At 39.0% G+C, this 14,205-nt stretch overlaps 1 protein-coding gene across 1 annotated transcript in view; it reads left to right on the top strand.

The window, feature by feature from the left end:
- LOC106921688 (leucine-rich repeat transmembrane neuronal protein 4) overlaps positions 1-13,697 on the top strand; it is a 102,938-nt gene extending 89,241 nt beyond the window's left edge. Inside the window, exon 2 of the mRNA XM_014993527.2 lies at positions 11,024-13,697. Within this exon, the coding sequence (XP_014849013.2) occupies positions 11,024-11,347 (324 nt within the window). The 3' untranslated portion in view covers positions 11,348-13,697. The remainder of the gene's footprint in view (positions 1-11,023) is intronic.
- The last annotated feature ends 508 nt before the right edge of the window (positions 13,698-14,205 follow it).

The raw sequence follows: 14,205 nt of genomic DNA, 5'->3' as shown, positions 1-14,205 counted from the left end.
GGGTGCAGGGAGCTAAAATAGGAAGCCGATGGGCCTGGTCTGGGTATCAGTTCTGGCTGCACCCAAGTCCCTTTGACATTTCTTATTAGTCAGGTCTTTAAAAGCCTCTGCATGCCTTCCCAGGCACACTCCTCCCCAATATCCCTGATTAAAGTGCGACTGATGCTCCCAGTGCAGAGCCAACTTGGCCACACAGCGTTTATGTTGGGTCATGCTCATTACTCAGACAAGCCGCCTGTGCTTCCACGACTGGAAGCAGAACATAATGCAAAGCATCACCAACTGAGAGATTTGAGAACTTTGAATCCATAATGAGACAGTAGAAATGAAACTACAAATTGTTCTCAGCCTGTCATTTTGCGCTCTTAATATGCATTTGGGCTCCCTTCGATGAGGGTGGAAGATTTACAGTGTAAATGGTGCTGGAAGCAATTGAGGGTTGTTTGTTAGGCCGTGAAATAACATCAGTGTGCCCTGACTTTGATCATTTGCATGTATATAGATAATAAAACGCCACAGATGGGTTTAGCTGCACAGGGCTCCTGCTATAAGGTTACGCTATTACACCACCCAGAGTCACCCTCTCTGCCAGAGGTTATATAAATATACTTCAGTTTATGTGGACCTTGAATTAAAGTTACTTTACCGAATCACTATGATTATTACCAGTCATTATGATGCTTAATCTCTCCCAATTTCAAGGCTCAATTCGTGGCTCCTGTGGTGTAAATGTCTTCCTCTCCTCCAGTCTACCTGGGTCGGTGCAGACATTTCCACCTGCAGCCCGAAATTTCTAAGTGAGGAAAATGCAAGACTGCTGACAACGCATGAGCTTCACATGAGCCAGGAATGCAAAAAAATAAAAATAAAAATACTTATTTGAAGCACAGAGACTCGTTGAATGCCGTGGTAGCCTTCTTCAAAGAATTGCTGTGCAAGAAGGTTTGGCACAAACAAATTTATTTATCTTTAAATGAGTAGATGAGCCAAGGCACACAAGTTCTCTTTCAATTTTCAACATTTTCTTGTTACGCCAACGCTTTGTTTTGCAGTTTTGAAGAAATGCAGACTGACTCATGCATAAATGTTAGTGGGAATGGAGCAGAGTGCATGGAAGGTTTGTTGTTGTGTGGATATCGTGCAGCGGCTTTAATAAACACTCAATGCCAGCCGAGGAATTTGAGCAAAGGATAGGCTAGGAAAATATCTGAGAGTGAAACTCATTCTCAGGCTGAAAATCAGCACGTATGTGACACCACACTTTTATTTGCAAAATATTTGAAAACTGTGGGAAGCAAGTGGGAAGATATGACACAAACCTGAAACTTTTGCACTTCTTGGTTTCTCATTTCCATGTTCCCACAGATTCTCACCCCCCCGCCCCACGTCTCATTAGTTGTTGTGATTGTGTACATTTGTAGGTGTGTGTGAAAGCAAACCAGGTTGACAAACGTGTTGAGCATTGAGTAACATTTCATGGCCCATTTGCTGCGGCCTGCAAAAGCTCCTTTACTGTATGTATCGTAGAACGGGAGGCGGTTACGATGAGCATACACTGGGCACTCACTGGTGCGTGAAGGGGCCCTCGATCCTGCTTTCTCCTTCCCTGTCTTTCACTCTTTTTTTCCCTCACTTTTTTTTTTTTCCCCTAAAATGGCTTACTGTGCAGACCTGCTTATGCATTTGCAATTTTAACTGTCATTGTGTGGTGCCTGAGACCTGTAGCCAGGAGTCACTGCACATAAAGGGACCTTCAGTCTTTAAGAAGTTAGTGGAAGGCGAAATCCTGTTTAGAGAATCAATTAGTTTAATATCTGGACAGGTGGGCTCATTTCCTTACGCGGTTATAAAAGAAAGTATCATGGTGTTGCAATGTGCATATGTGGCTAACTGACCGTTTCTGACTTCAGAGCTACTTTAGTCAGAAAAGGACGTTAAATAAATAAAATATGTGCTGTTTATTTTCCCAAAAAGTACATTTAAGTTGAAGACAGAATTTGGAATAGCTTCAGTTATGTGATTTGTTTTTCAGAAATTGAATGGGAAATACACTAAGAATATTATTTCAAGATTGAATATTTTTTTATTAAAATATTTTATGTGGAAAAGCACAGGTAAAGTGTAAACTTAACCTCATCAACGACTGAACAAATCTAATCTTAAAACTCTGAATCAATTAGAATGTCCAACCTTCAAGCCAGAAAAAAAAAAAAAAAACTACTAGATTGAAATTGAAATAAACATGTAGATGTACTTGAATCGGTCTTAGTTGTTGCTATAGCTTGGCTTGATTTAGATAGAGATTTCTCAGTATGAACTGGACACATTTGTCTTGTAGGGAGCATAGACATGATATTTGTAACAAACCAACACTACAGTACATAAATACACTGATCTAAACTGAACATGGAAATATTTGACTTAGATAAACAAATTTAAACAGAAATGACACCAAAACCACAGACCCTGCAGTATTGAATCGTGTTACAGGATCAAGCATTTATCGTAATTCTTTTATTCTTGTATTCATTAATTAGAATCAGCAATGGTCAAATAGAGAAATAAGCAAAACAATAAAAAAAAAAAAAAATGGCAGGTTACCAAACAATTTGTTGATGCACACACATTCCTTTACACATCCGGATGGGCTGTCTGGAAACAAACTGACGATGTTTATCTTCACACCTCCTCAGACACACTGCTCTGGTGAAAAGCTGACTGGTGGGCTTCGTGTCATTGAGGCTCGCCTAGCAACATCTGAGTTAAGCTGACAACCCCCGCATGCTGCAGAAACAAACATTTGAAAGAGAATATTCTCCCACATGGAGACAAACAGTCAAATACAAACATGCAAATAAAAAAGAATAACTCTCACACTCATGGTCTTATAAGATTTACACTGGCGGCAGATTATCGTGATTATGGAATACTCACCGGAATCAGACTATAGATATTTAAGTCATATTTGAAAACTGTGGACTGTTAAGAGAATAGTGAACAGTGAGTTATGATAAACAACATGTGAATGGCATTGGATTGACCTGAGCCACAGTTGTGTTTGACTAAGTTAAATGTATTTAGAACAAGACACGAGCAGTGTCAGTCGTTTATTCCCCATATCTACTAGTATAGAACACAGTTTGGTCTTAGACTTAGAAGGTTATTAAGACACAAGCTTTCATATCCAAAACAAACTGTAACAATAAGATTCCAATTGAACAATATGCGGTGAAGGAAGAAAGAAAAAAAAACATAACGACTGTGCTCACTCATTAATTTCATTTCTATTAAATTAACCACTTGCAGTGCTAGTCACTGATCACATATTCAGTTTGCTCCAAGGAATGTATTATTGTCCTCAGCTCCAGTAAGCACTTTGTACAGCAGTACCGCCCTGCAGAACATTATCTTACTGAAAGGGTTTGGGTTTAAGTACTGGAAATTAACAATAGATGTATAAGTACTGGAAATTAACAATAGATGTAAATTTCTGCCAGTACTAAATACAAGTAGACTGCTTTGTGGCTTTGCTCAAGACATCTGAACAGATCAGAAGAGAAGAAAAGGCACACAAGCAAGATAACAGCTCAATTCAAATGCAGGAATTATGATATTAAGAAGCATCACACAACCACCTAATCTCACTTACTTAGAGATTGATTATATTTTTTTCAACTCAGTCCAAATAACAGTTGTATCAGTTACATAAATTCTGACTCTGCCCAGATAAATAAATTCAATTCACCGTTTCATGTCAGGTAGTAATAAAAAAAACTGAGGAATCCAACTCAAGGGACCAAGACTTTGCAGCAATCCCTCAATGTGAGTAAGCATGTGAGGAATTGTTCCTTTTTATATGGAAGAACCTTCAACGGGAATACTTCCAGAAAGATGAAAAAAAACAATAAACTGTGAATACAAAGTTAAGTAAAAGCTTTATCAGGAGTTTCATCCAGAGAACAAACACACATTAGCAAAAGATTCACAAACTGAGAACATAGAGCAAGTAATAACAAGAGCTCTGTGAAAGGAGCTACTCAGGAATGAGACATACCTAAACACAGAAACCCTGAACCAGAAGTACTTTGTATGGAAAAGAAAAACAAAGATAACACAAACAGTTATGACAGTAATATATCTGTCAATAACTTCAACTAGCAGAAAAAATGCACAGCTACAGAAGGAAACAATATTGAGAAAAAAAGACATCACACACAGTTACTGGTAATAGCTCCCTCAATGTCCCCATTTAAAAAGAAATACAGCTAAACATAGAAGGATGTAGCCAACAGTACTTTCTATAGAAACGTAGTTTAGTGAGCATTTAAGCAATTTCAATTTCAACACATTTATGTTTTGCTCTAGTAATTCCCTGTAATGTTATTTTGCGGTTCCTTGCAAAAGAGCTACAAGAATATACTTTTTCAACAAAAATACTAAAGATTTATGTATTTTTAGGAGTAATGCAATTTTTTTGGAAAATGTTTTTTTTTTTTCTTACCATGAAATACATATTAATTACCAATTTTAAACATGTTTCAAGTATTTACAAAAATAAGGCTTAAAATAGGAAAAAGCTAATCTAGAGTAGCAGTTCAGTGGGAGCCGTTTGCAACTCCTCTTCACTTTTTTTATGCTTCCACGAGACACAATGCAGTGACATGAGAGGATCAAAGTGTTTGGCAGGGAAAGCGGCAGACTTCTGAACCGTAATGCTGCTAAAGCCTAGGGAGACATTAGCATTGTATGCCTGTGGCACTGTTGCTTCTTCTTCAGCTGCTCATAAAAGCATGAATGCAAAAAAAAAAAAAAAAGAAAACTTCTAAAGGGCACTGGAAAGCTGTAAAAAAAATAAGTTATGGGATTTGGGGCTTTTTAAGAGATGGCATGACTTAAATTAGAGCTGCTGTGAGACTGTTTGTAGTATCAATATGTAAAAAACAGACAAAACAGTTGACTCAGGTTTTTCCACATTATTTAGTTTTAAAACACACATTCGGAGGTTCTCCAGTCAATAACGATAAACTGACATTGACTTTGACAGCAACTTAAATACTGCTTATACAAGACCCACGACTGTCGAAATAAAACCATGCATGAAAAGCAGCCTAAGCGTTTTAAGGTGCACTAAAACATTTCCGGTCCAACCCGAGGAAGCATGCCAATCACTGTGTTACTGAAACACAGAGATAAACGTTGGCAGAGATCCAAAGAAGCAGAAAGCAGTCCAGTTGTTTAACACAGAGATGCAGCTTTTCTTTCCTCTCTTTATGCTAATACCTTCTGACAGCCGAGGCCAAGTTATACAATACACACAGGTGCATCTGCACCAAATTGCTCTGTAAAAACAAAGCTCTCTGCACCAGTGGCAAGCGAGGAGTTGGCAATTTCAGATCAGCTTTAAATCAGTTTTCAATGTGATTTACTCTTTTGACAGGGAGCTATGACTTACACTTTAGGTACAATCAAATTACAAAATAAAGATTTATTTTTGAAGCCTTTAAAATAAGGCGTCGAAATATTTTAAAGTCCTTGACGTCTATCTTAGCAACAAGGACTTAACTTGTACTTGAGGCCTCAGACGTCAGTCTCTGAAACAATATTTATGTCTCTTTTAATCAGATTCAGCAACACGGTTGGCTTTAGATAGTGTAATAGATTTACATAGTCGTTTATAAGTTCATGAGCTCTATGTAAGCAACCGGATTTTATGGTAGCATTACACAGTACTGTGACTTTCTATCACACATACATATGTAGTAAAGCAAAGAACTTACTAGTAGTTCTCTGCTTTCCTAGAGAACTACTAGTAAAGCAGTTAACATCTTTTAGGTTTGCTTGTTTTTTTTGTTTTTTTAATGCTATTATGAGGCAAGCTTTTACAATCTATAAGACTCATACTATAGCTCAGACAGAGATGTCCTTAATTTCTTATTAAAAGATTTAAAAAGCTTTTTTATTAGCCTGGGGTGTTCGTGGACTGTAGGCTATTAAGCTGCTCATGTTTGCTGTAGCATCACAATAAAGACCAAACCAACGACTCGTATTCTGAGCCCAGTGTTAAATGATCGAGTCGTTTCTGAATGAAGTAAACTTAGCTTCTGTTTGGCATCTTATTTTGTCGCCGCTAATGTCATCAAAGTAGTAGTGAATGATTCATTTAGATGTTCTGTGTAGTGATCCTTTTCTTCTTTTTTTTTAACATAAAACTAATAAAAGTTAATAAAAGTTCAAAACAATGTACAGGGTCAAACCGTGCAGAGGATATGGTAAACATTTGATGTGAGAATGTTCACTGGAGTCATTAGAGACTTGAAATCTGACTTTCTATTTCTGCAGTACAGTAACCTAAATGTGGCACATTCTATCTTCTTCTGAGATATGTAATTGATAAATATTTGGCAGCTTGTTTTGCATTTTAATGGCAGGCTGCTCATCCATCCATCCATCCATCCATCCATCCATCCATCCATCCATCCATCCATCCATCCATCCATCCATCCATCCATCCATCCATCCATCCATCCATCCATCCATCCATCTCTTCAGTTTCCTTAATAGCTCTATTTTTGCTGCCATACCTTGTCAAAAGGCTCCACATTTGACAAGTTTTCATGCCATCAAAGAGGTAACAAAAAGAGAGAAATTACTAAAAATGAAGGAGAGAAAAAGAGAGAAGAAACCAAAGTCTAAAGAGAAAAAGCTCGTACGTTCTGCACCAATCTGTTCTCATTTTTGGCTTCGGAGATGGCTACATTGCATCAGGACTCTTCAAAAAGGCACAAGGTGTTCTTGGCATCAATAAATCTGCTGAAGCCATTCTTCAGCGAGAACGAGTCAAAATCCTTCTGAGGAGATCAGATACAATTTCAATTAGGAAATTGAGACCAATGCGTTACTGTTTTCAGCTTTTGATTTTACACTTTTTGCTGTAGATATAAAATTTTAACATGATTCCATAAAATCCTAATAGAATGACAAAATATTTCATATGACATTAAGGCAGTGTTATGAGCAGTAACCCCGATCTGCTCATAAGGAAGTTTAAATACCCCACATAACTAGGTTAAAGTTTTATCCTCAAGTGGATACTGTTTTTTTAATCTCTGGAAGCAGAAAAAAAATATTTTCACAATAAAATCCTTTTTTGTGGATTTCATCAGAACAGTCTATTCAGCAGCATGGTGGCTATAAAAATATGCAGCAAATATATATTTCCTCTTTGTAACAATCAAATTAAGAAGCACTTCAAGAAAAAAATGCTGAAGTCACTCGACAAGGACACTAATTGTTCGTGTGTGTGTGTGTGTGTGTGTGTGTGTGTGTCTTGGCTACAAACTGAAAGCTGTAAGCCTGCCAAGATTGATTTTCTCGTGAATATGATCTTGTGAATACTGTGACAATGCAGTTGCCAGGTTACAGAAGCGTATGTCAGACAAAAACATTCAAATGCATGTACAGGCAGCCATACCAGTAATCAGGTGTGAAAACAACATCTCAAGGCCAGCCCTGCATCCATTACAGCAGCTGCAGTGACAAGAAGCGAGTTATCTGTTTGTCAATTCATATCTATTAAAATATGTCCGTCATTTGGGGCAGCACTCTTATTGAGAAAATAGCCAGAGGTCAGTCTGACTTATTTATAAATACCTGCTTGTGGAACAAGATGTGTGCATTATTCCATCTTCATACAAGCATATACTGAGCATGACATAGTAAAATCATTTAGTGCTTTTCTGATCCTGATGATTTCAATGAAGTGGTATTCATTTAAATGTTGAGGATCAAACATAACGTTACAAACAGAGAAGGTTTGATTTCCAGGTCAGCAATGCCTCTACAACTGCATGTGTCCACACTGATAAAGAACAGTGTGAGAATTTAATTTAATTTAATTTTTTTTCCAAGATACTTTTTTGTCTGCACTGTAGGGTTTAGTACATGTACAAATGTTGATAGTGCTACAAAACAATTCATCCACAGGGGTATACATTAGGGAATGCAATTTTTAGGTACATTTTCTTTGCAGCCCCTTATACTGTACATGTTTATAGATCCTGATGTCTGCAAAATGTGTGAACATTTGGAAATGTTCAGACCTCTAAGAAGGCATTTCATTGGCATGAGAGTCCACAGAATAATAACATCACTTGCTCCACTTTTGGTTTTTGGGACTAAACATAACCTTTTATTGCATACAATTAGAAAAAAATGGGTAATCAAAAATTAAGTCAATCATAAAGAAAGTTTCAAAATGGCATGGTTAAAAAGCAAACCATATGAATAAAATACATCACATTTTCCAAACAGAAGAGATTCACCGCTGTTTATTTTCCTTCCAACTTTAAAAACATTTGGAAGCAAAAAAGATATGCTTTATGTACGGTGACCAGATGTGAAACATTTGCATATTTGACTGTCAACAGACTGCAGGGTGCAGGGAATTACTAATGTCCTGATGCTGAGAGGCAAAAAGGCTGACAGCATTCCTAATGAGCCAGCTAGACCTTGCTACAATAGACTCTGAATAGAAATGGCACATTTTGTTCACAGAAAATGATGTGAAACACATTTTGGGTCGGTTTTGTCCAACAGAAGGGAGTCTGTGTTTCATTTAAAAAGAGTCTTAACACGTTTTCTTTTCTTTTTTTTTCTTTTTTTGTCATAACATGGCAACTCTTAATGTAAAAAAAACCCCCACTAAAGATAATTTCTAAAAACATACTTGCTGTCTTTCTCTTTCAATAATCTTGTCTCTTAGTCCCTCTTCAATTAAACCTTTACAATTGTTCGCTTCCAGACATTACTTGCACAAGGGCAGATTTATAGTCGGATAATTCGTCAGAATCTGCTGAAATGGTTAGTGAGCGAATATAGGTTCATTAATTGATTGGATGTGGCCTGGGAGTGAGGGAAGCAGCACCGAGGTCTCTGATGAGAGGGGGATATGATGGTGTGGCAGCGAGAGGAGCAGGGCTTGTGAAAGGTTTAAAAACTGAACGGGGAATGGAGGGGGAGTAATCCACTGAGTGCCCATAATGTAATGAGTCAGCCTTGCTTAATGGAGTCCATTTGAGGGGGGAAGGAGTTAGAAAAAGTATGCAGGGTGGTGTTCCTGGAGGTGCTCAGGTGTTGCTGCGAGAAAAGGCTGAACTGGGAGGATCAAAGGTGGCTGAACATTTGAGTTTTCTAAATGAATAATCAACAGACAAACAAAGGCGGTAAAGCAGGTCAACGACTGCAGCTTTGGTCTGTTGCTAAGTTGTTATTTTTTTTTCGTTTCATTTATGAAGCATAGCTGCCTTTAATTCTGTGTGACTTGGTTAAAGATACCAGACCTTTGTTGACATATTCCAGCTACTGTAACCGGAACACACCCTGTACGTGAAAGCATGTCTGTGATTGGTCTGAACTTTCCTAAAACGCAACTTTTGAGACACCAAGTGAGATAGAAAAAAAAATACTTATAGATAATAAATTAGCTCATGCAATTGATGGCATTAGAATCGAAATGAGAAAGTTATGCTGGAAAGGTGGCATGGTTGTGACGCTTCCTCTCAAGTCAAGAGAGCGGAATATTATTTGTGTCTTATGTGTTGGGACCGTATCTGTTGTTCCTGCATTCGTCGTGTGCTTGTTTTGTCGTATGCAAGTACAAATCGGATGAGTTCTCTCTCCGCCAGCCTGCAGTGATTTTATTTATTTATTTATTTATTTATTTATGTTTTTTTTCAGGTCAGCTGCCATCTCACCCCGCTGTTTTTACGGACTGTTAGAAAATTTTATAATTGGCAAATAAGTGTGTGATTTAAAGTTAGGAAGACAGAGTGTTGCAAGAGACTCATCTGCTTGTTTTGGACTGTGTAAAAGAAGTGCAGAGGGAATGCAAGTCCAAACACATGGACAGATGTGATGAGTGCTCCTGGCTGTGATACAAGTAGCACAGCACTGGAGATGGCACGGGCTTGTGTGTTCCAGCTTCACTACGAAAGTTTGAGCACAAAACCATCTGTGCTTTTGCAGTCCTTCAGCATGGCTTGTGTACTCTTTACAAGCGCAAGCTATAGTGAGATTGCGTATTAGAAAACAGGACCCCGAAAACTCAAAATAGTAATTCTTCAATCTGCAAGGTGCAGCTGTCGTAAATGCATAAATTTCAAAATGGTATCTAGGCCGGTGCTGAGACTCAGGTGGTCACCATGTGAGGGTATTTACAGTGAGCTGCCAAACGGACTGGGAACAGGAGCTCCCAGAGTCTTAATGAACCATTTAAACGATGGCAAAATTATTATTCAGAAGTTGGGGAAATTCAGCAACGTGCTGTATCAATTGAAGTTTTAAATGTAAATGTTTTTGGTTTAGATTGTTTGGTATTAAAAATTGATTTGTGTTTGTTTGATCTAACATCACAATGTGAGATATTTCATAAAAGTGACATGGTACAAATTATGGAGATTATTGCCAACAGAAATACTGTGGAATATGAAATCTGGAGAAAAAGTGTCCAGTAGGCTTATACATGTATTCAATTCATAAAAATGAACAAAAGAGCATTTTTACTGTACTCCATTCAGACGGGGAAACTCATTACCGCTATGAGTTTCCCCGTCACCATCAAAACCAGCTGATTCACGTCGACGTCCCAGTTTATCTCTCATCGTCTGGGGTTTTAATTGGCAAAGGGGACAAACAAGTCCTGAGTAATTTCTGTAACACCTACAGAAACAGTTGAATGTTTTTGTTTTATTTTTCTTATAACAAGCTTTAAATTTGGTTTTGCGATATTGTGCTGTGTTCTTCAGTGTCAGAAAATAAGCAAAGAAGTCAGCATGTTGCTACCTTCTCCCAAGTCCATACCCATATGAAAACTCCATATTTAATATACTGATTCAGTCAGATTTTCTGGTTGTGAACCTGGATCATTAATCTCATTTTTCTCTTTCCCCCTCTCCCTCTTTCTCCTCTCTCCTCTCTTCACCATGAACCTTCCACATTTTGCATCCTCCTCTTTTCCAATGCTCAGGTCCCCCACCAGATGGGTGCCCTAACCTTTTACCGCTATGAACAGCCCATTGTAGACTACTGCCAGGCCCATCAACCCCTGCGGCTCAACATGGGATACGAAGGCCCACCTCAGGGACTGGAAGGACTTGAAGACCTGGGGCCATGTGACAGGGGCACAATACAGACGGTGGCTTTGCCTGCAGTGCCCTCTGTTGCCAGCATAGGTGGCCCTGTGCCAGGGGCCCGGTCCCCTCCTCCATCCCTCATGCAACAAACTGAAGGCCCCAGCGGCGGCCCTTATCCTCCCCCAGAACGCACCGGAACTCTTAAATTCGGACGCTAAAGAGTCTGGCTGTTTGAGGTGGGAGAAAAGCCTGTGATTCACCATTACGTTTGAAAGGAAGGGAGCAGGTGAGGTGGTTCAACGGGGCCTTGTTTTTACCACATGGACGAACGGACTACATTTTCAAAATATGCCCGGAGAGGCACGGCACTGGAAATACACAGTCTTACAGTAATATAATACGGTGGGACATTCATCATTCTGAATTTCTTTTAAAAGCAGCTCATAGAAAAACTCCTGAAAGCCTTTACTACCTACTCATGAAAAGTAAATTAGCAGATGATGAAAAGAGTTGCTTTGTGGCCTAACCTGGTCCTCATCATATCTGATGTCAGCCCAATGGCTTACGTGTTCACAGTGGCAGCAGTCAGCTTCTGCAATGTCAGGAGTGAAAGGGGACGTGCAATAAACACAATGTCTCGATCGTACAGCATAGCAGTAACGCCACAGATCTCTGAGGTTTTGCGAAGCACAGGAGGCTTCTTCCTGTAATTAGAAAATTCATCTCACGAGCTGGTGACAGAGTGAGACCTGCATTATCGTTCTGGAAGTAATCACATTCAGACTTTCTTTTGTTCTGTTTTGTTGGATGTTGTACTTAGAACTGGATTCAATTTCTGTGCATGTTAAACCAAAGAGTTTATTAAGGACTTTCTTTAAGGCACATACATAAAATATCAGTTGTGTTACACAACAAGCCCCCGCCAGTTCGCACTTAACCGCCAAAACCCCCCCTGCTGTGTATGACGAACTTTGCAGATGAGCAAAGCACTCAAGCATGAGTCAGGTCAGGTAGCTGAGCTGAGATGTTGGACAGATTTATTATACATTATGAAATGTATAAGGGAAACAATGAACAACAGCTTCCAAAGCCGTATGTTCAATAAAAAATAAATAATAATAATAATAATAATTACAGAAAACGTATAGGTGCCCCCTTTAGGCAGTAAATGGCTAATCACTGTACGTGAATATACCCCCAACTGAACGACTCGCTTTTCTTTAGGAAACCTTTCATGTGGATATCCATGAGAAAATAAGTACATTTAGATGAACATGTGTACATATTATTCAAAAAGCTGAGCCTATCGAAAGAGAAACCACTCTCACTGCCCCAAAAATTGTCATTTGAAACAAATCAATGATTGACTTTCATCAGAACGGACTGCAGAAGGAGCGCCACGCTCCTCTTTCCCTGCCGCCACAGAGAACAACACTGCTGACTGGAGGCATGTTAAACCAGCAAGCTGACTTCTCTTTGACCTGCTTATGAACCCATGGACTGTATTGGGAATATTACCAGACATGTTTATTTTTTTTTTTTTTCGTTCTAAAAAGCGTGCAATGGAGTTTTATGCACTCGGTAACCCTGTGGCCGCTGTGTTGAGCACTTCTTATGGAGCCGTCGGGGACTTAACATACAGCAGCGACAGGCTGTCAAGTATAGTCTCTGGCTCGGGCCAGAGTGTTGTGGAAGCTGACCACAACAAGCCGGGGTGACACACAGTTCAAACAGATCGATGCATCCTTACGATGGGAATATACGAAGCAAATTACTGGGTTTTTTTTTTTTCTTTTCTCTTTTTGAGATAAATCGAAAGTTTCTAAGGTGTTTAAAGATGATGTCAAGAAATTCCATAAGACTCACAGAGGGACTAAATAAAACAGAACTCAATCATTGTGTAAATAAAAAAGTCTTTAAGAAGAAAAAAAAAAAAGGTACAAACTTCACTTCTTCTGAAACACAAACTGTGAACAGAAGAGGAGCCTTATTGACGTTCCAGTGGGAATATATTACCAGGACGACTCGGTGAGGAGGTTCCTATTGTAATGCTCTTGTTGTTTCAATGATAAATATTTTTCTATCTGCTCCCTTCATGATATTGCCATTTAATTCAAATGATAATGGAGATTCTTTCTTAAGCCCAGTTCATTTTACCTGATCACGTTTCGAAGGAGGGATTGAAACCGGTATTATTTGTGAAGTTCTCTGAACGGCCTCTGTATTCTCTGTTCTCACACTTGTACATGTTAGAGAGGTAAACCTTCAGGTCGTGGTCACACGGTCTGTTCTTTGTAACACAGTCTGTTCATCGGGTTCTAGAATTTCCATGCTATCTTGCCATTCAAAGATTTCCTGTGTGGAGAAGAAGTGTGCTAACTTGTTAGAAAAGGTGTTCTTGTTTTGATGTGCCATTGTACTTTTTGTATGCGTTCTACCAAAAACCAGGCCCCAGACACAAGTGACTCAAATGTTATCACTGCATTGCAACCTCAAAAGGCTTCATTCCCGTTTATGTACAGGTCATCACATAAAAAAATAAAATAAAAATACAGTTGAGTCACTCGATACGGTTGCTTTTTAGTGCTGGTGGAGTTTACTTTATAATTACAGCTGTGCCAATGTCTTTATAACGGGAGCTCTCAGTTCTACCCATGTATTATTGTCTTGCCTTGCTCTATATCACTCCTATTAACTCCCTGGCCTGAATTTCATGTCTGCTGCTTGGTGACTCAGGTGAACCTGTTAAGCTTAGTTCTATTTCTGTCCGCATGTTTATATATTGGGAAACTTCGTCCAGCTGGGGAAGGAGACAAACCGCGAGACAGATATTTCCAGCCAGGAATGGCCTAGAACCAGCAGCACGTGTCTCGAACCACATCTCTGCTTCGAACGCATTTCATTTGCCGACCTGTTCGTTCACGCTCCTGTCTCGTCTGATGTGAAATTCCCTGACATTCGAAGCTGCAAAGGAGAGAAACGCATTTTGTCAGGCACTCAAAATCACATGAGAAATTTTCCTTTTATATTCCCTCACGTATGTCATACTCATGTTAGGTTCAAAACGTTAATATTG

The sequence above is a fragment of the Poecilia mexicana genome, unplaced genomic scaffold, assembly GCF_051168715.1.
Source record: "Poecilia mexicana isolate PSO_F unplaced genomic scaffold, ASM5116871v1 scaffold_12, whole genome shotgun sequence".
Taxonomy (NCBI): Eukaryota; Metazoa; Chordata; class Actinopteri; order Cyprinodontiformes; family Poeciliidae; genus Poecilia; species Poecilia mexicana.
The sequence above is the reverse complement of the archived record's forward strand: the minus strand, read 5'-3'. Positions and strand labels throughout refer to the sequence as shown.